Raw genomic sequence first — 22,257 nt, forward strand, 5'->3', positions numbered from 1 at the left:
GCTAGGATCTCCTGTCTATAGGCCCTCCTTTATAGCAATTAGCCTTAAATTAGGCCTTCTGATGGTGTTTTCTAAATGATGAATAGATCTATCATATTTCTTGGATTTGTCTTGAATACTTGTCTGTTCTTTCTCTATAATGTCTAGGCTGACTTCAATCCCAGAGATTTGATCTTCTGAATTGTCTAACCTACTATCAAGACTTTCTACTTTGTTTTTTATTTCTTTCCTTCTAATTGGTTAGATTTGATGGCTTCAACTTATTTGTTGGAGTTTTGTTTTAGATCTTGTATTGACTGCTTTACCTCCTTTATTTGGTTTTTAGTGTTCATTCTCAAATCCTTTAGTTGATTGGTTATAGTTTCATTGGACTCCTTTTCCTTCTGCTGGGCTTCATTCAGCATTCCTTTTGTGGCCTCCATGGATTCCTCCAGCTTTCTGTTTGTGGATTCCATGAATTCCTCTATTAATCTTTGTTTATTCTCATCCCACTCACACAATTATTAATTATTATTAATCTTTTATTAACCTCCTCATGCTCATGAAATTCCTGCATTAATCTTTGGTTAGCCTCCTCATGCTCACAGATTTCCCTATCATGCTCACACAAATTCTTTTGCATGCTTTCAATCTTTTCATTCGACATATTTACCAGTAGTGTTTGAGAACTCTCCTCTGTATTATTCATTAACTACTCTGTTGCCTGATTATCATGTGTGTATTTCTCTGGCTTGTTCTGCACATTTGGTTATGAAAGAAAGCAAACCAATTCCACACTAGATCACTATTTTAATCAAATGTCAACCAGAGCTCTGTAGTTGCACAGATTATTTGATGCAGTCAAAATGAGTACCTGTACTCATGTACTAGTTCAACAGATATAATCTAGTTCAACAACAAACAACTAGAGATGAATGGACCAAGAAAATTAAAGAAGGAGACAGAAGACCAGAAATAAATAGGTTTAGCAAGAATTGTGAGGAGAAAATAAGATTAGAGGAGGGGCTGGGAAGGTGGCTCAGTGGTAGAGTGGTTGCCTTGCATGCATGAGACCCTGGGATCGATTTGTCAGTACCACATAAGCAGAAAAAGCTGGAAGTGGTGCTGTGGCTCAAATGTACTGCACTAACCTTGATCTGAAGAGCTGAGGAACAATGCCCAGGCCAAGAGTTCAGATCCCATGACTGGCAAAAAAAAAAAAAAAAAAAAAAAAAATTAGAGGAATGTGGAGGGGAAAGAGAGAGAGGGAATATAAACAAGACCTAAATTCAGAGAGAGGAAAAGGATAGAAGGAAAGGACAAGAGAGAAACTAAAAAGAAAAATGAAAAATAAAAGTTAAAAATGAAACACTTAAAAATTATATAAGTATAAAAAATTATACTACAGTTAAGGGAGTTAAGGCTGAGAGCTTGAGAATTGAGTAGTCGATATCTGAATTCAGTATGCACACGATAAAGGATAACGTCTAATAATCGAAGATGGGTGTATACTGTGGGATGAACAGAACAGCAATTAAGTAAAATTAAAAAACAAACAGAAAGGACCAAAAGGGAAAAGAATAAAAAGAGAATTTTTAAAAAACATAAAATAAAAATAATGAAAAAAAAAGAAAACAATTTTTTAAAATTAGGTAGAAAAGAGAGTTCTTTGATTGTTTTTGGCAGGGGGGTGGGGATGGGCGGGGTTGTGGGGGCCGCGAATGTTGTATCTCTCCTGTGTCTGTAACCAATCTCCTGGTGGAGTCTCTGGTTTGCTTGTGGTGTTTGATTTGCCTGTGGCTTGACTGATTTTTTAAATCAGTTTGTTTGAGCAGGCAGTAGGAAGCTCTGCCTTACCAGGACTTTATGACCCTCCTCCTAGGCTAGTTCAGTGGGAAGATGATCTGCTTTGAGTATCCCAAAGAGGGTGATGACTGTTTCCTCCAGCTTGGAATCACTGTGATATGGGACTAGGTTGAGACTTGTCTAGCTATCAGTAGCTTTTCTCTGAAGGGCTAGCTCCTGAGACACTCACAGAGCCTAGCCTGGAGCCATTCTCAGGATTTGTGTTTCCTGAGTTTCCAGTTGTTTTCTTTTACTCTCCTTCAACCTGAGTCTACTGCCTATGATACTGTGTGGTGGGATGGCCTCTGGCTCTGTTTACCTAATGAAGAATGTCAGTCCTCCATGGGTGGAGCCTAAACTGCCTGGGGAGGGCAACTTTCCCCTGGGGTGGAGCTGATCCCTGAAGGTCAGTTTCCTTTGACCTGTGGAATGGCTCCTATTGTCGTCTTCTAAGTCCTGACTTAAGGACTAACTGCCCTGGCCCTGTCTTTGTCAGTATCAAAGATACTGGTGGTATGGGAGGGGCTACCCTCTCCTGCTGCTCTATGATAAGGAGTGAGGATGACTTGTGTGGTACTCATGGCTTTCTCTTTGTTTTGGGGCCATTCCTGGTCTGTGTCTGTGGTTAGCAGAATGAACATTTCCACTCCTTGTCAGTTCTTGCTAGTGGTGAGTAGAATCCACTTGCACACCGCCTCTGGCGCCTTTGTCTCAGGCTCTCTCTGTTGATATGGTGGCTGCAGTAGTTGCCTCTGTCACTGTTGCTGCCACGGACACCAGTGAGTGCTCGAATCTGTCTCCTTAACCAATCTGCCTGAATTTTTCCTCTCTGGCCAAACTACAATGGCACACTTGGTATGACTCTCTAGCCTTGGACTTTTCATTGGAACACTAAAACTAGTTTCTGTGGGAGAGCTTCTTTAGTCCCCAGCTTTTCCTCTGCCATCTTCCTCCAGACTATTCCCATCAAAGATTTTTGTTAATGTAGACAAACCTTATCACCAAAGGTGGAAAGCCATAAGACCTAGAATAGCTAAAAGTCTTGAGAAAATATAATGTAGAAGAATCATTCTACTAATATTAAGCCTTACTACAGTAGACATAGTAACTATTGTTTGGAAGATAGAGTCACAAATCAATAGGATTGAATAGGGAACTCAGTAGTATACCCATACAAATCTTCCTATCTGGGCTATAGTTTTTGGTCATGTAGATTCTGAACTTCCTATTTTATGAATGATATTACAGTGTTCATGGATGGTGAAAATCTTAACCTTTGGTTTCTCAGTTATGTGGCTTACCTTGGTCCTTTTTACTAGGTGTTCTCTCCCGCAGAATTGTTGGGATGATGGGAATATGAGGAGTTTCTGTTGCAGTGACTGTAAGATCAAAGCTTGGGGCTGTATAACTGAAGGGTTACTGGTGGCATATGTGGCCATTTGCAGCTGAATCTGCTTTGTAAGTGTAGGTGTCAACTGTTCAGTAGCTGGGGCAAGATGTATTAGGCATCTGGTGCTAGTGCCACTGGAGCTTTGGGCATCATTCTCAACTATTTTCCATTACTCTGATTTGCCAGCCTTTCTGGAGAGTTTCTTGTTTAAATTTGACACAGTTGTTTCTATTGCTTCATCAAAAAACTTTAACTGATACCATAAATATGAATAGTACAAATTCCAGAGTTAAGGCATTTGGAGAAAAGCAACTTTATTAGTAACTGAATTTCAGAAGTTTATAAAGTTAAGAAAAGACAGAGCTGAGCATTGTAATTTATACTCGTAATCCAAGCTACTCAGAAAGTGGAGGCAGGAGAATTGTAAATTCATAGCAACCCTATCTCAAAAATAAAATAGAAAAATGAAGTGCTGGGGTATTCCTTGAGTCAACACCATTTAGAAGGGCTTGATCACCATTACCACATACACACACCAAAAAAGAAAGAAAGAAAAGAAAGAAAGAAAGAAAGAAAGAAAGAAAGAAAGAAAGAAAGAAAGAAAGAAAGAAAGAAAGAAAGAAAATAGGAAAGAAAGGAAGGAAGAAAGAAAGACAGGAAGGAAGGAAGGAAGGAAGGAAGGAAGGAAGGAAGGAAGGAAGGAAGGAAGGAAGGAAGGAAGGAAGAGACAGACACAAATGAACCAAACACAACCAAGAAAGGTATCTTTGGGAGTTATTTGCTAAGGTTATTAATACCTTAGCATGTTTGCGGTGTTATGTGGCTACATGTAACCTTTTCCATTGGCCTTTATTTCTTATTGGTGGTTTTCTTTTCATTTTTTTTCTTTTTTGACTCTCAGAATTGAAGGCACTTGGCCATCACCTGCTCTGGCCTGTTCCTTTTATCCAACAAATCTCTCATGGAGGACTTTGTCCTCCTCTTGCTTTGCAGGCTGGGAGTCAATGGCCTGAATAACTCTTGGACAAGCTTTCAGGCAAGAACTTCAGAGACAGTTTATAGCCATTAGGATTAGGGATGTTGGGTCACCCCCAGGTCTGGACTCCCCTCTGCCGTGCCTCCCCCTTGCCTCATACTCTGTCTAGTGCTCTGCTCTGGAAGGCAGAGATATTGTTTAAAAGATACAGTCCAGCTCCTGAACTGGCTTCTTCTGAGTCTCCCCAGCTGGGATCAAAAGCAACTCTGTTCAGTGTTAAGTGCAGGGTGCGTCTGCAGATCCCATGTGCTAGACCCTTAAGAGTCCTAGTGACTATGAATTGTTAGTGTTAATAAGACGGATTGTATTTTGCAACATGTGCATTTTCTTAAAACAATTCTTACTTTCCATCTCTGAACTTCCCTGTCTTATTTTTCAGTTTGCCTCATTTTTAATTCCTACTACTTGAATCTTGTACAACTTCACCCTTTAAAAAAAAAAAGGAAAGGTCACAAACATTCTTTTCTGAAATTGTCATGACAATTTGAGAACATGATAAAACTGAACAATAATTTTCTTTTCTTTTTTTGGGGGGGGGGGTCCGGTTGTGGGGTCTGAACTCTGGGCCTAGGCGCTGTCCCTCAGCTCTTCAGCTCAAGGTTAGCGCTCTACCACTTGAGCCACAGCGCCACTTCCGGCTTTTTTCTTTTTGCTTATATGGTGCTGAGGAATCGAACCCAGGGCCTCATGCATGCAAGGCAAGCGCTCTACCACTGAGCTACCTTCCCAGCCCTGAACAATAATTTTCTAAAAGATAAAAATTTCATATTCTACTAGTCTTCTAACTTTTAAATATATTCTTTAAGTTTACTTCTCTTTGGAACAGCAAAACAGAATTTCCTCTGATAGTGAGTTCTTAAGAAGCAAATCTTAGTTTAAAAGTCACTTAATGAGTCATTTTGATATTTTGTAGTTGTCAGTAGTTGGTTGGAAAGTCTTTTTATTGATTTTTTTAAAAGGAAAACAAGATAGCAGATGGAGAAAATAATGAGAAGAAAATAAGCCAACTCATTGTCAAATAAATATTCTAAATGTGTACCATATATGTGTATGTACTCTCTATATGTATATATGTATATATATATATATATATATATATATATATATAATATCTATGCAAGAATTGCTAAAAGTAAAATTAGAATCGTTTTTTTTTTGTGTCTGTGTGCTGGTCCTGGGCCTTAAACTCAGGATGTTGGTGCTGTCTCTGAGCATTTTTGCTCAAGGTTATTGTTCTATCACTTGAGCCACAGCTCCACTTCCAGCTTTTTTTTCTGGGTTAACTGGACATAGGAATCTCACTGTCTTTCCTGCCAAGTTGAGATCCTCAGATCTCAACCTCCTGAGTAGCTACAATTACAGGTATGACCCACAGCACTCAGCTTAATAACATTATTTTATATACTGCTTTCCCACTTCAAATCTTTAAATTTTCATCAGGCTAGCAATTGTATGTAAACATTATGTTATTTTTTTATTTTTTTAATTTTTTATTGTGAAAATACTGTACAGAGAAGTGTAAACATTATTTTAAGTACTTGTAAAAAAAAAAGGCTGTAAATGTGCAAAGAAAAGAATTGCTGATAACTTAAGATCATAAGACTGTTTTCTTGTTGCTATACAAAATCCCCAAGACTAAGCTCTTTCTGTAGGCAGTTTTCTTTCAGTCAGTGTTGCAGTTGCATGAATATGGTAACAATACCAGTTTCTGGTGGCAGCCCTCTAGCTATACCATAGCATGTCAGATGGCATCATATAGTAATAGTACATTTGCCACTGAAAGGCCACATGCCAGAGAAGAGATGAGATGCTGGGGAAGGACGATGCCTGCGCTTTTTAATAAGCACTCTGGGGAGAGCTATTCCAGTCCCCTGAGACCTGATCTACCTAAACAATCACTTTAATCCATTCATGATCACCTGATCACCTTCCAATGGACTCTTCTCTTCTGGATTCCTATTTGTCAACATCAACTCTGAGGACCTGGCTTCCAGCTCATGAACCATACTGAAATCATAACACTTAGGCAATATAGTTTTTTTTTAGACATTTGTATTTTTTACTTAATTATTGTTTACTCATGCATTTAATGTTTACTATGTTGTATACAGCTATAAGATGAAAACAACCTAGAGTTTTACCAGCCAGATAACCATTTTGACAATAATAGATCCCATCTGGTTCGAAACGCAAGCAGAAAACTATTAAAATATAAAAATGATGAAAGCTAGAAGTTTCCTCTTACTTTTTTGATTCCTTAGCTCTTGTGATTTTTTCCCCAGATATATTATCTATTTATAGATTTAATTTATACAAGAGGCTCTTCCTCATAGTGTTCTGTATATTGTTTTTCTCATTTGTTATTGATTTCTTAAAGTAGATGTCTCACACATCTATAAATGTGTCACAACCCAAATTTAGATATAATATCATTGGCTTTTTACTGTTGGGTCTTAAATACAATATGCTCTATCCCCAGATCTTGTCTCCCCACATTTCTCTAGCTTTCAGACTCTCCATACATGCCAGAGGATTCCCTATCTTTAGCATCCTTAGACTTGCTGGCTATTTGAGGGGCTTCCCGGCAGTCTCACATGAACTCCATTGGCTTCATTTGCAGCACCCATCCATAATCCCTATTAACTACCATTTCTTACTACTGCCCAGGTTAATACCCTGAGAGAAACTGGCCCTTTCCTTGATCTGGGCATGTTGTCCATGAGTCTACTCAGTTTCTTGGAAGCTTAATGTATTTGTACATGTACTTCTCCAAAAGTGTGTCTGTATATGTGAGTGTATTCAGAATAACAATGAACACTGTCTCTACAAGCTGGTACTTTCAGTGACAGGTTCGTCTCTTTAAGTACTCTCGTGGAGACACATCTCTGTTTATATTCTTGCTTGCATATATTTGCCTGTGTTATCCTGTGGCCACATAATCACTTACTTGGGGAGAAGAAAACCTTTGTTTTGACTGAAGATAATGATGTCCTTTGAATTCCTGTGTTATACAAAGGGATGCATTGGATTCTCATAGTGTAAGCTGAATGTTTGAAAGCACTATATTTTGATGGAGATAGTTAGCTATTTGACTTACAACCCAGGTTTCTAGGATATCTGTCTCAGTTCAGAAGAAGAAAGGATGTAAAGAAAGAAGGAAGAAGGGGAGAGGGAAAGAAAAAAATGGAGGAAAAGTCCATCTTTGTTGGCCATGATCCTTACTAAGTATTGGAAAAATCAGTTTATGTCCTTTTGATTGAAGGCCAGCTAAACATTCTCTTTGCCTTTAGCACTATTTTGATGCTGCTTCAATTCCTCATTGCTACTAGTGCTGCTATTCTAGATTCATGCAAAAGGAATCAAGTAATAACAAAAGTTGCTTGAGCCATCATTGTGAAACATGCATTTGGAATGATTCCCTGAGAAAGCTGGGGCAGAATACAAATATTTTGAATGGACTTATCTTAGAGTTGTACTGCTTTTTTTCCTTGTCATTTTAAAACCCTTAATATGAATAAACTATTTGTATAGTGGGGCTTTTTTAAAACCCTTAGATAAGAAATACATGGTTTGAAAGCAGAGAATAAAACATGAATGATAATGGACGCAAGCTCTGGGAGAAGGTCCTTCCTGTTGCCACTAGGAAGGCGTTATAATCGTCTGTTTGGTATGTTTATTTCAGGCTGCAGACACTGGATAAAAGGGGCTGGTTGGGTGCCAGCACATGACTTAGTTGCCAAATGGAGTGTTTAGAACTTGTTATGTATCACTTATATCACAAGTTCTTCCCATTAACAGTCTGCTGGTGATAACCCACTTGGCTTTTCATGTGGTCACTTTCAAACAGCCACTTGACAACATTTGGGATATCGCAGATTCATACTGAATGAAAGCGTGAGTAGATGACTCCATGGGCTCTTTTATATATGAATATGCTACTTGTTATACCATGTTTAATGCTTGCATAGTGAATGATCTAATCCTGTGCAAACACTTCTCCGGTTCAGTGTACCAAGGTCAGATCTATGAATGTGAGACCTAAGTCTGTTAAAATGGAGAAATCATAGGGCTAGCTGATTAAAGTGCTGTTGGATCTTGCCTATGATTCTAGCTACTCAAAAGGCTGGCAGATGAGGATTGTGGTTCAAAGCCAGCCCATACAGGAATAAGACTTTTATGATTAATTACTCAACAAAAAGCCAGAAATGGAACTGTGGCGCAAATGGTAGAGTTATCAGTCTTGAGCATGGAAGCTAAGGACAGTGCTTGGGGAACTGAGTTCAAGCCCCAGTACTGTCACAAAAAATTTAAAAAGAAAAAAAATAGTACTTATGTCGGAATGGCTTGCATTTGTATGGTAGGTAATAGATTGCTTAAACATATTGCATTTGAATATAAAGTAGTATTAATGGAAAACTAAAGGTAGCATTAACTGTCCTTGATTATAAGTCAAAATGTAATTTTATAATACTGAAAATGTTTGTAATATCAGGTCTTTTTTTAACTGTATTTTTTTTTTTTTGTCTTTTCTTTTTTGGTACTGGGGATCGAACCCAGGACGTTGCACTTGCTAGGCAAGCGCTTTGCCACTGAGCTACATCCCAGCCCTCAGGTCTTTTTTTAATATACTCCTAGAAATTTGACCCTGGATATGGAAAGCAATGTGCATTAAATATGATATTCTTTGTTTTTTAGATTGAAAACTTGCAAGAACAACTTAGGGATAAAGACAAGCAACTGACCAACTTGAAAGACAGAGTGAAGTCCTTGCAGACGGATTCTAGCAACACGGACACTGCATTGGCCACACTAGAGGAGGCCCTGTCAGAGAAGGTGAGCTCCAACTCAAAAGCAGGGAATCAAGATTTAGGGAAACACCATTGGGAGGAGACAATCCAAATACATTAAATTTTTCTACTTCTCCCATTCCTGTACTCCCTCTAGTCCTAGCTGATCCTACATTAGCCCTCTGACTAGATTTGGCATACTGTAGCATCTTTTTGAAGTGCATTCTTGGCCCTCCTGAAAAACTGTCACCATCTTATCATTGTGCTTAGGATGGTATACATGAAAATCTTTCAACCTGGCTCTATAAGGTTCATCCATCCTATTCTGGCTCTTTGGTAGTCAGCACTACTTGACCCCCATGTTTCTGCTGGTGCCTTCTTTCCATTATTTCCAATACTTATCCCATTTCTCTTCCCTGGATCTCTGTGCTCTAGCTATGTGGCCTTCTCCATTTTCAAGTGTACTGTGCTTTCTCCTGCCTCAGATACTTTAAACTTGCTCCTATCTAGACTTGAATATGCCTTCCTGTCTGTGTATTTAATTCTTTCTTTACAAGTAGGTTGCACAGGAGTCCAGACTATGGCCTTAGCAGATCGATTGTCTTGAGTTTAGATCCCAGGTCTAGTACTTACTATTTTTGGAAAACCTCTCAGTTTGTCAGTGTATTCATCTATAAAAAGTGATAATAGTGGAGTGTGTTGAGGAGAAAATATATTAAGATACAAAATATATTTAAAACTGGGCATTATAATCACACTTTCCATCCTACCTTCTCAAACTATGGTTTTAAGCTACCACAGGCATTAATGTTTCCCAGACTTCATGTTTACCAGACACAGCTGGGCTGTGTCTGTGGCTCAAGTGGGAGTTCCAGCCATGAGCAAGCAAGCTAAGCAAATTTGAGGCCCTGAGTTCAAGCACTAGTAATGCCAACACAAACAAATGAACAAACGAATAAGAACATATAAAATAGTAAGTTTACCAGGGATGAAGATATGGCTCAAGTGGTAGAATGCCTGCCTAGAAAACATGAGGCTCTGAATTCTGAGTTCAATCTCTAGTACCACAAAATTAAAACAGCAACAAAAAAAACCACAATAGGGCTGGGAGGGTGGCTCTTTGGTAGAGCACTTACCTTGCATGCCTGAGGCCTGGGTTCGATTCCTCAGCACCACATAAGCAAAAAGAAAAAACCGGAAGTGGCGCTGTGACTCAAGTGGTAGAGTGCTAGCTTTGAGCTGAAGAGCTGAGGAACAGCGTCCAGGCCCAGAGTTCAGGCCCCACGACCTGACCCAAAAAGAAAAAAAAAACCCCACAGTAGATAAGAGTTATAGCTGTTGTCAATCATTTCCTTGTTAATATCTCCTAGATATTCTCATTATGTTTTCTGAGCATCATGAGATATTCAAGGGCTCCTATAATCACAATTGCTCATGCATCTGTTTTTGTATGATTAGTCTTCTCTACTGGACTCCAAATCTGATCCGATCCCTGTGTGTTTTAGCTTGTCATCTCCCACTCAAGGATAGCACAATTGCAACAAAACCTTTATGGAAGCTGCTGGTGATTGTTGGATATTGACTGAGTGATTTCCCACCTCCCACTCCCCAGCTATGGGACAGATGCTGTAATGGTCACTGGAATATAGCAGAGAAAAGAATGGGCAAAACTCCAGCTGTCATCGTTTATAGTCTAATAGAGAAGCAGACAATAAATAACTGCATATGTAGAATTTCAGAGAATAAACATTTAAAGGGGTCCAAGGACTTTTGGGGTGTGGTAGCCAAGTGGAGACCAGGAGCATGACATTTAAAGAGAGATCAAAAGTATTAGGGGATTAACCATGAGCCCCTCAGCAGGGATAATGTCCTAGGACAAAGGAAGAGTCCTAGAGAAGAACATGTCCAGGGCCTTGTGAGAAAAGATTCCCCCCAAATTGACTTTTACTCTTTGGAGGATGGGTAGGTATTCTGAGGTCTTCCCTCTAACTTCCAATTAGAAGGATTGCCTTGAAAAAAAGAAAGAAGCATCATTTTGATGTTTACTGATATTTAAAATGGCTTATAATCTTATTTTATTCTGGATGAATTGGCTAATTCATTATATGGGCACCTATTATAGATATTATCCCTGCCAGTTAATTTCATATGTTGTACACTCAGTGCCAAGGAATTGAGTGAAAACTTACTTTGATATTAGGTATGCAATGTATTTTTACAGTTTTTAATTCTGTTATTGCTATTCTAAAATCAAAGAAATCGACAAATTTAAAAATGTGTATAGCAATCTTGTTAGGTTCTTTGCCCTCTCATCATATCTGATTTTTTTTTTTACACTTTGCTGCATTAGTCTACAAATGCAACGTTTTTCTTTTAGGGTCTCATATAATAGTAATTTGCTTTCATATCTTGGCCCATCCTTGCCACTAAGTGGGAGATCCTGATAAGTACTTTTCATTTTCAAGGCCTCACATTTTGTCTTGGTTGAATGAGGGATTCAGATTAAATGTTTCAAAGATCCCCCAAGTCACTTTATCTTACAGATAATTTCTCTGCTGCTACTTCAGAATTACCAGGAAATACCTGTTGAAATAAAATTGTAGGCCACATCTGAATCTGTTGACTCAAGACCTTGATTAGGGTTTAGTATGAGTACATTAGCAACTTCTCAGATCTTCGTGATATATGAAAAAAGTTAAAGTTGTGTAAAGGGCCAGGGGTCATGATTACAGAGCAAGCAAGTCCTTTCAGTCCTGCTTAAAAATGATAGGATTATGAATTTAAGATTTAATGATTAGAATTATAAGCTTTCATGTGAGAATCTTATACAAATGTATAAGTTGCTTTTACAGGGAAAGATATTTTCAGCTTTTTTGGTAATACTGGAGATTGAACTCAAGGTGTCATGCTTGCTAGGCAAGTGCTTTTGAGCCATACTTTCCACCCGTTTTTGCTTCAGGTTCTTTTGTTTTTTTTGCTCTGGCTAGCCTCAGACCATGATCCCCCTACTTATATCTGACACACAGCTATGATTCCAGGTGTGAACCATGGTCATTCTTTTTGTTGAGAGAGAGACCCTTTTGCTATCCTGGTCTTGAACTATAATCCTCTCAATCTCTGCCTCCATCTACTTCAACCAGTCCTTCTTTCGACTTTCCAGAGTTTCTATGGTGTTTTTGTGTGTGAAACTGGGATAGGGAGAAGTTGGCTTGAAAACTTAGAATTTTTCATTCCTTCTGCATTTAGGGCGTGACATCTTATCAGCCCATTCCTACCTCTTGATTTCTTTCTTAAAATTCACAGAAGCAAACCTCTGCTATATAATTTCCTATGGCATAGATTCTTGGCAGGATTTTGTCTTTTTCCTCTCTAATCACATTAAGATTTTATTTATCCTAGTTTACTCTCCCAGCAGTCTGTCATAGTGAAACTGCTCCTCTTGCTTTAAGTACTTGCTTTGAGGCTGAGATTGCATGGAGAATGGGACACTGTGATCTATGGGAGACTATCTGCCTGTGTTTGTCTTTACTGCTTGATGTCTGCATCACCTGGGGCACATGTCCAGCCTGAGACTCCTCAAGGTCTCTCAGGATCACATCTTACAAATTCATGTTTTATTTTCTTTGTTGTTTTTGTTTTTGTTTTTGTCGGTTCTGGGGCCTGAACTCTGGGTCTGGGCACTGTCTCTTAGCATTCAGCTCAAGTCTAGCACTCTACCAATTGGGCCACAGCACCACTTCTGGCTTTTTCTGCTTATGTGGTGCTGAGGAATTGAACCCAGGGCCTCCTCATGCATGCAAGGCAAGCACTCTACCACTGAGCCACCTTCCCATGTTTTAATGACTTGACCTCCAAGTTTTTCTTAATATATATTTTTTATTGTAAAGATACTGTACAGAGGGGTTACTATTACATGAGTAAGGTAATGAGTACATTTACTATCGAGCATTGTTACCCCCTCCTTTGTTTTGCCCCTACTGTCCCTTTCCTCCCCACCTCCCCAATTCCCCCCCCCCCGAAATTATAAAGTTTGTTTTCAACAGTGTCTTTTTTATTTCATTTTTCCCCTATTTTTTATTTTTTTTGTTATCTTTAAGTGGTTGTACAAAGAAGTTCCCATTCTACAAAACAGGACCCATTGCAACAAGGAGATGTACAAGACGAATTTTATAACTTTGGCTGAGGTAGGGGGTGGGGGTTGGGGGAGAGATGGGAGGGCAGCGATGGGAAGGGGAAACAAAGGAGGAGGCAACAATGCTTGATAAGAAATGAACTCATTACCTTGTTCATGTAATTGTAACCCCTCTGTACGGTATATTCACAATAAACAAACTTATTAATAAAAAACAGTATATGAGTACGAAGTGTCTGACAACATTGTCAACCATCTCTCTTAACCTATCCCTTCTCTCACTTTTTTCTTTAATTGAGATTAGGTGATTATATAAATTTCACATATTTCACAGTATTGTGGAATAATGATACTTAGAGTCACAAACACATTTTAACTTTCACAAGGCAAATTGTCATTATCATGGCCTATACAGTTTGTGAATTCTATGAGCTTTGACATTACAAGTTATTCCTTCCACATCAGGTGATGTTTACATTTCTTTCCTTTTGCTTAATGTGGGCTGTTCCCGCTTATTCTGTTCCTCCTCCTGGCTTCCCTCTGTTGCGTGCATATATCTACCATATATATGGTCAAGAACATGGAGTCACTTAGCAATGATATGACAAAATGGATGGCTGTCCTTTGTTTCTTGAGTCCTGTTACTTTGCCATATCGTCTTGTATTTTGGCTTTAGCATCCACATATCAGGGAGACCATGTGCTGTTTGTCTCTGTTCTAGGTTTACTTTGCTCAAAATAATCTGCTCTAATTCCATCCATTTCCCTAAAAGTGCCATTATTTTGTCCTTTCTAATGGCTGCATAATATTCCATTGTATAAAGGTACCACAATTTTTGGTAATGGGGCATCTGGGTTGTTTCCAAATCTTGACTGTTGTGAACAGTGCTGCAATAAACATGGAGGTGCATGTGTCTTTGTATATTGGTTCCTGTTGCTTGGAGTAGATGCCTAGGAGTGATGTGGCTGGGTCATAGGGGAGGTCTATATTTAGCTTTCTGAGGTATCTCCAAACTGTTTTCCAAAGTGGTTATATTAGCATACAGTAGTATGCATTCCCACTAGCAAAGCAGTAGGCTTTCTCTTTCTCCACATTCCCTTCAGCATTTGTCCTTGGCTGACTTTAGGATGTGGGCCATTCTGACAGAGGTAAGGTGGTATCTCAGTGTTGTTTTTATTTGCATTTCCCTTACAGCCAGGGATGATGAGCATTTCCTCATGTGTTTCTTTGCCATTTTTATCTCTTCTTCTGAGAAGTCTCTCTTTATTTCCCTTGCCCATTTCATGATTGGTTTGTTAGATTTGTGAGGGGTTAGTTTCTTGAGTTCCCTGTATATAATGGATAGACCCTTGTCTGATATTTTGATGGTAAATATTTTTTTCCAGTTAGTTGGCAGTCTTTCTAGTTTGGTTGCTATTTCTTTGTCTGTGCAGAAACTTTTTATTTTAAGGTAGTCCCATTTATTCAGTCTCTTGTCAATTTGTTGTGACCCTGGGACTCTGTTCAGGAAGTTCCTGCCTGTGCCTATAAGTTCAAGTGTCTCTCCTACTCTGTCCTGCAGTAATTTCAGAGTACAGATTTGATGTTAAGGTCTTTAATCCATTTTGAGTTGATGTTAGTGCATGGTGATAGGCTAGGGTCCACTTTTAGTTTTCTGCATGTGACCACCCAGTTTTCCCAGTACCAATAGTTGAAGAGGTTATGATTCTTCCACTGTATGTCTTTGGCTCCTTTGTCAAATATCAACTGATTGTGCATATGCGGCTTTATTTCTGGGTCCTCTAGTCTGTTCCATTGGCCTTCAGGTCTCTTTTTGTGCCAGTATCAAGCTGACTTTGTTATTATGGCTCTATAGTAGAGCTTGAAATCTGGTATTGTGATCCCTCCTGCATTGTTTCATTTGCCAAGAATTGCTTTGGCTATTCTAGATCTTTTGTTGTTCCATATGAACTTTTGGACTGTTTTCTCTATTTCAGTAAAGTATGTCATTGGGATTTTAATGGGAATTGCATTGAATGTGCATATCAATTTTGGCAGTATAGTCATTCTCACTATGTCAATTCTACCTATCCAGGAACATGGGAGATCTTTCCATTTCCTGGTATCCTCTATGATTCCTTTTTTAGGCTTTTATCATTTCATGAAATAGACCCTTTACATCTTTGGTTAGGTTAATTCCTAGATACTTGATTTTTTGAGGTTATTGTGAATGAGGTTGTGTCCTTGATTTCCCTCTCCGTTGTACATTGTTGGTGTACAGAAAGGCGACTGATTTTTGTGGGTTAATTTTGTATCCTGCTACTTTGCCAAAATGGTTTATAAGCTCTAAGAATTTGGGATTGTTAAGGTATAAAATCATGTCATCTGCAAAAATAGATAGTTTAACTTCTTCCTCCCCTCTGCAGATCCCTTTAATGTCTTTATCTTGCCTTATTGCTCTGGCTAAGGATTCCAGAACTATATTGAGTAAGAGTGGAGAGAGTGGACATCCTTGCCTTGTTCCTGTTTTTAGGGGAATTGGTTATAGTTTTTCCACATTAAGTATAATATTGGCTGTTGGTCTGTCATATAAGGCTTTTATTGTTTTAAGGAATGTTCCCTCTATTCCATTTTTTTCCACAGCTTTTAGCATGAATGAATGTTGTTTTTTATCAAAAGCCTTTTCCACATCAGTGGAGATAATCATGTGGTTCTTGACCTTGGCTCTGTTGATGTGATGATTACATTTATTGACTTACGTATTTAAACCATCCCTGCATCTCTGGGGTGAAGCCTACTTGGTCAAAAGTATGATTTTTTGATATGTTTCTGGATTCTGTTTTGACCTCCAAGTTTTATTCACTTCTGGAACTACCTTGACAGTGAATTATTCAATGTTTTGATCTGTAGTCTCAGGGATATGACATCCCATCTGGCCCAGGATGAGGACTTAAATGATTAGAAGGCTTAAATGATTGGAACAAAAATGAGGGAAATGGTTTTGGTGAGATGCAGTTGGGAATACTGGTGACAATACAAGTTGAAAAGTAGATGATTTGTTTCAAAGTGTTTGAAAAATGGTGATGCTCAAGACAAAATAACTCTGTGGGTCCATTTGGTCTCTGAGCACTTCAATTTCAGACCTATTGGCATCTGTTTTAGCTTTTCACCATAGTGAAGAATATCAGCAAATACAAAGCACTTTAGAGAGATTCCTAAAATTGTGCCCAAATTAGAATGCTAGTATATTTGAGGGGCACAGATTAAACCACTGAACAGGAACTGTCAAGGCTGTCTATCATAGAGCAGTCAATAGAAGATTTTTAAGATTTTAATGTTTATTCTAGTAGACATCAACCATTTATAATATCCAGGTAATCTTAACACTTAAGAAACCTCTTTATTCTGAATCTATTCCTTTGCTGTGAATTTTAGGAACCTTTGATATTTAACTATGCTAGAGGTTCTGATGTATTGGAATATCACACTATGACAAAATAAATTCTAAATTCATTCTCTCCCGCCCCCCCCCTTTTTTTGTTCGGTCATGGGGCTTGAACTCTGGGCTTGGGCGCTCTCCCTGAGCTCTTCAGCTCAATGCGAGCACTCTACTGCTTGAGCCACAGCACCATTTCCAGTTTTCGCATGGTTTTATTGGAGATAAAAGTCTCATGGCTTTCCTGCCTGGGCTGGCTTTGAACTGCGATCCTCAGATCTCAGCCTCCTGAGTAACTAGGATTACAAGCATGAGCCACCGGTACTCGGCCTCTTCCCCCCTTTTTAAATGTTATGAATGTGTTTAACAACATGAAATTGCCTGCCCAGAAATGAAAATTTTGGATATGTGCAGCATCACTCTGTATTTTTAGGTCTGGATGAGGTGAATTAATCAGTTGTGGCACATGCTGACTTCTCAAATGAGCACTCACGGAAGCTGCCACCAGTACTCTAAGCTAGCCTTGGTTGAGCCTTTGTTGCTTCCCTTAGACTACCTATCCTTGGGGTAGAACATGGGACAAGAGACAGAATAGGACTAAAACCTCAATCCTGTGCAATTACATTTAAATTTAAATGTCTTTGTCCCTCACAAATTCCACTTTATTTCACATTTAATTGAAAGCATTGTCTGGAATAAAGCATAGCATGAGAAATGAAATGAGTAGTAAAATTTTGTGAATTCATAAATCATTGTCCACTGTCCTTTTTATATCTGAACATAGTGGTTCCCTTCTTGGTGAATACAAAGCCTAAAACAAGCACACCCAAGAAGTAAAAGAGTGAAGAACGTTTTATCACCTGCAGCAGGTAAAAAGAGCACTAGAGTTATTTGCAGAGCAGTGCCATACTCCAGCAAAGGAAGTATGGAGATATCATTGGCGAGATTACACACATTTATATAGGATAGCACTTTATGATAGGTACATAACTGAGTATCTTCAGTTTAAGGGTTACAGTTCCATAAGTAAAAGGTGGCATACATATTTTGGGGCATATTTAAGACCACTCAAGATCTTGGAGCACATATTGAAAAAGTGAAAACTACATATAAGAACATTTTGGACCATGCCCAAGTTGCATGATGAAGTTAGACAGGAATGCTTCTGGGAATACCCAGTTTTCCCTTTGAAGTGCTAGATGTAAAAAAGGAACTCAACATGGAAGGACATGCCAGTAATACCATCCTGGTAGTCAGGAAACTAAACAGGAGGATCCTAAGTGTGAAGCAGGCTATTCTGGACTATATCATAAAAAAACAGGCCACTGAAATAAATAAAACCCTCAAAATAACAACAAAATACCAAAAAAAACCCCAAAAATCCCAACCCTACTCCATCGCCCCAAGTCAGACACTAGAATCCTACGTACTTGAAAGAGTGAGATTGGGAGGAAGCATCATGGTTCTAGATCAGCTTAGACATGCATAGGATCACTCCTCCCGACCAGTAGCTGGGCATGGTGGTACACACCTCTCATTCAGCTATGATGTGCACCATAAAGTAGTTAGTTCATGGTCCAGGTATACGCTTGGGCCAGAAAGGGGAAATATCTCAAAAATAATCAGCACAAAAAAGGGCTAAAGGTATAGCCCAATACCTGCCCTCCGTTCAAACTTGAGAACTGCCAAAAAGCCAAAAAGAAACAAAAATGGAAGACAAAAGAGAGGAGGACAATTTGAAGGTATATTAGCGTAGGAATTGGCCCCTAGTGTTGCGTGTGTCACTTTGTTGGCTAATGTTTTATGGGATAGATAAACATATCAGAATCTCTACCCTGTTACCGTGGGGTTAGGTATCCTAGGAAATGTTCTTCCTTTTAATTTTTAGGAACTAATTTGACTATTAAGAGCATATAAAACATGATATTTCTTACTGAGTTAAAATTGTGTATGGGAGACAGGTGAGGTAACTCTGTGAGGGACTGCTTGCTTAACATGCAAAAAGCCTTGGGTTAAGCTCCACCATGGCCTAAAAGGAAGACCAAATATGACTTAGCTTTGAGACTGACACACAGGAGCTCAAAAGATCCAGTACCCAGTATTTATAACATTGGGTTTTCCTGGGCTTTTCTGTAGCCACCTCACAGATAAGAAGTTGAGAAACCAGACCGTAGAGCCAGAGGCAACTGTAGTGCAGTTCCCAACCAAGTGATAGCACACAAATTGATTAGACCTATGTAGAGTCAGATGAATAAACAAGGAACACTTGCCAATGCAAATAAGACTAAAATAAGAACACATTGCTGAAATTTCTGCAAATTAGCTTTTAAGCAAGTAGATCATGGCATATTAGGGACTTTTAATGCATGTTTTTGACATCTGGCCCACATAAGTGATAGTTAAATTAGGTTTGTGATTGACAAGGAAATATTTTGTAGTACTTAATCACCAGTAACTTTAAAAAGAATTATAGGGCTGAATGCTGGTGACTCATGTCTGTACTAGCTACTCAGGAGGTTGAGATCTGAGGATCATGGTTTGAAGCCATCCTAGTCTGGAAAGTCTGTGAGATTCTTGTCTCCAATTAACCACCAAAAAACCAGAAGTGGTGGTGTTGGTCAAGCCTTGAGCAAGAAGAGTTCAGGGGCAGCACCCAGACCCAGAGTTTAAACCCATAACCAACCAAAATAAATCACTATAATACTTGTTGATTTTTTTTTTTTGGAGGAGGTGGGGTGGGCTGAGTCAATAATGCCCAGTCAGTAGTGTCTAAAGCTTCAGCAAATAGGCATATTTTCCTAATGATTTACAACGTCTGGATGCTAGCATATGTGCTTAATTTTATCTCACTTGCTTTAAAGCCATAGTGATTCACAATTTAAGTTCTACTTCTTCCAACAGCCTCTTTATATGCTTATTGTATGCCAGATAATTTGTCAGGCTATGGGTTAAAAAGAATCATAGAGCTGGGCACCGGTGGCTCATGCCTGTAATCCTAGCTACTCAGGAGGCTGAGATCTGAGGATTGCAGTTCAAAGCCAGCCTGGACAGGAAAGTTCATGAGACTCTTATGTACAATAAGCCACCAGAAAACCAGAAGTGAAGTGACTGTGCCCAGGCCCAGAGTTTAAGTCCCATGACCAAAACAAAATAAAACAAAACAAAAAACAACATAGAATTCCAGGGCTGTTTTCTGGATGGCAGTCTTTGAGGAGATGTTTGGTGAAATCATATGAAGGAAGCCTAGTGGGAAAAAGTCAGGTGATGTGGTCAGATAGGATTATGGAAAGTTTCTAAATAATGAGATGACACGATCATTTGGGAGCTTTAGAAATATGACTCCAACATCTATGTGGTACAAGAAACAGAATAGAGAGGGCCTGGTCACCACCTGACCAGTTGTACTATAAGCAGAAGGTAACAGAAAGGACTGAAATGGTTAAAACCACAAGAGACCTCCTATGTACTGTGACTATTCTTTTATGGATCACCTACATCCACTCTTGATTGTCACAAACAAGGTAAAATAAATCTGTACCTGGATTCAAATAGGAACAAATACACCCAATTAAGAGACTCATTTCCTCTATATCAACCCCTTGTTACAATACTTCTTTTAGAATGATTTTAAATAATTGCTTTTTTTTTTGCTCTTCAATAGCATTAGATACCTAAATTGTTATCATTGGAGTAGTATAATTCCTTCCTCAAGGGATCTTAAGTCACAAGCAAAGTGTTCAGAATAACTGCTTTCCTGATTAAACACTGTTTTACAGTTGTCTTATGTATCTGGCATTGTCTTGAACTGTGTATGTACACGAATATTGAAGTTAATATTAGGGTCCTTAAGAAAGTTGTTGTAACAATTCTTTTTGTCTCTCTCTATTTTTTGTCTGGTGCTGAAGTTTGAACGCAGAACCTTAAGTATGTTAGTCATACACTTGAGTACTGAGCTACACATCTCCAGCCCATGTACCAACCCTTTTTCATGTGACCATGCAAAAAGAAACTCACAAAAGTATTGAATCATTTGATATCAGTTTCAGGACCTTAACTCAAGTTTCACCAAGATATAATGTTTCCCTTACCCCAAAGGCTCTTACTTAGATTTCAGCCAGAAACCATAGGTTTAGAAAACATGTCTACCAGAGTAGTGTTTTTGTTAATGGCAAAGACAGATAGATCCTCTTATCTCCTTGAATTGTTCCTGTCATATGCTTGTGACAATGTGGTAGGAGTATGGCTAAGTGTCAGAGGCCCTGAATGACGAGTTAGGCTTTCTGGGTCACCTTGTATTGAAACTGGAGTTTTAGACCCTAGACATGTCATGTCCAGCTACTTGCACCTATTCCAAGGTTAGAGAAAGGAGATTTATTGACATGAACGGATACATGATGACAGTCCTTTAGTTCATCTCCAGTTATCTTTTGGGTGCAAACATGAGCAATATATTTAAATAGGCTAGAAACTGGAAGTAGGGACAAAGATATATACTGCATAATTATTAAACATTTCTGGTCATGGGTGTGTTTCAGTGGTCAGAGGTGGCAGCAGGTGGTCTGATAGTACATTGTCTCAGAATTGATCCTTGTGGAGTATCATCTCAGTTACTGTTATTTGAGGTTCCAGAGAAGTTGTTGCTTTCATCACTTGAAAGGAGCAGTCAGGTCCCCATGAGATATCACTCCTGCTCCAGGTATAGTAGTATCAGAATAGGTAATTGCCCTCATTGGGGGAGGATGTCTATTCTACCCTAAGGCTCTGTTGTTCCTTGTCATAAAGATTTTTATCAATTCTCCCTTTCTGGGTTCTGAAGTGACTGTGAAATGAATGTCTTAGAACAAAGGACATAGATAAAAAATAGTGGCTGGGTTAACAAACTTTTCTTCTGTTTTTTTTTTTTGTTGTTGTTGTTGTTGTTTGTTTGTTAATTACTGGACCCAAGTAAGAGGCCAGTGCTTTTCAGCCATAGAAGCCCTTTTGCATCTGTTACAGGATCAGTCAGCTGTCCTCTGAGCTCTGGGTGGGCTTACCTCTACACTGTCACCAGTTATTATGATTATGCACTAGAGATTATGATGAAGACTGATTAAGAACATTATACAACCCAGCACAGAGTAAGCCCTCAATTTAAGAAAGCTTTGAATTTTTCTCAAACTAAACCAGAGTCTAGGAGTATCTGTTGATTGTCAAGAAGCTACTGATAAAAATACAAAAGGAAATATCACCAGATACATTGAGAAACAACACCAAAAGCAACACATACACATACATATACAGTAGACTTATTCTGTATATTGCCTTAAATTCTTATGAGTCTAGTCCTAAGTCCTGGAGAGTTGGGTCTTACTTCTCACCCTATATAGTCTGAAGAGTCTTCAGAAACTAAAGAATGCTTTTTGATGCCAAGTAAGGAGGCAAAACAAAGAGGGCTGAGTCAAAAATCAGTTCTACGTTTTCTCCTTGCATATGCAAGGCTTCAACAAGTGTGATGTCTTTGTGCCTGAACCTCCTCCCTCCTCTAGAATGGCTCTAAGAGTTTCCCAGTTTCCGCCATAAATTAAGTATGGCCACAGAGTTTTAATTCTGTAATGCTAAAATTTATAAGCAATTCAAAAGTTGTATTGATTGCCTTTCATATCTGCTCATATTGTAGATTCTTTTTCTATTCAC

The 22,257-nt window shown here is 38.7% G+C and overlaps 1 protein-coding gene across 18 annotated transcripts in view; it reads left to right on the top strand.

Annotated features, from left to right (window-relative positions):
• Erc2 (ELKS/RAB6-interacting/CAST family member 2) overlaps positions 1-22,257 on the top strand; it is a 1,008,017-nt gene that overhangs the window by 466,798 nt on the left and 518,962 nt on the right. For all 18 annotated transcript variants that reach the window (XR_011371144.1, XR_011371143.1, XR_011371142.1 and 15 more), the window contains one exon: positions 8,946-9,083. Coding sequence is in view for 15 of the 18 variants with exons in the window: in XM_070018479.1 (XP_069874580.1) it covers positions 8,946-9,083 (138 nt within the window). In the remaining 3 variants the exon portion in view is untranslated. The remainder of the gene's footprint in view (positions 1-8,945; positions 9,084-22,257) is intronic.

The sequence above is a fragment of the Dipodomys merriami genome, unplaced genomic scaffold, assembly GCF_024711535.1.
Source record: "Dipodomys merriami isolate MVZ:Mamm:240054 unplaced genomic scaffold, mDipMer1.0.p SCAF_13, whole genome shotgun sequence".
Classification (NCBI taxonomy): domain Eukaryota; kingdom Metazoa; phylum Chordata; class Mammalia; order Rodentia; family Heteromyidae; genus Dipodomys; species Dipodomys merriami.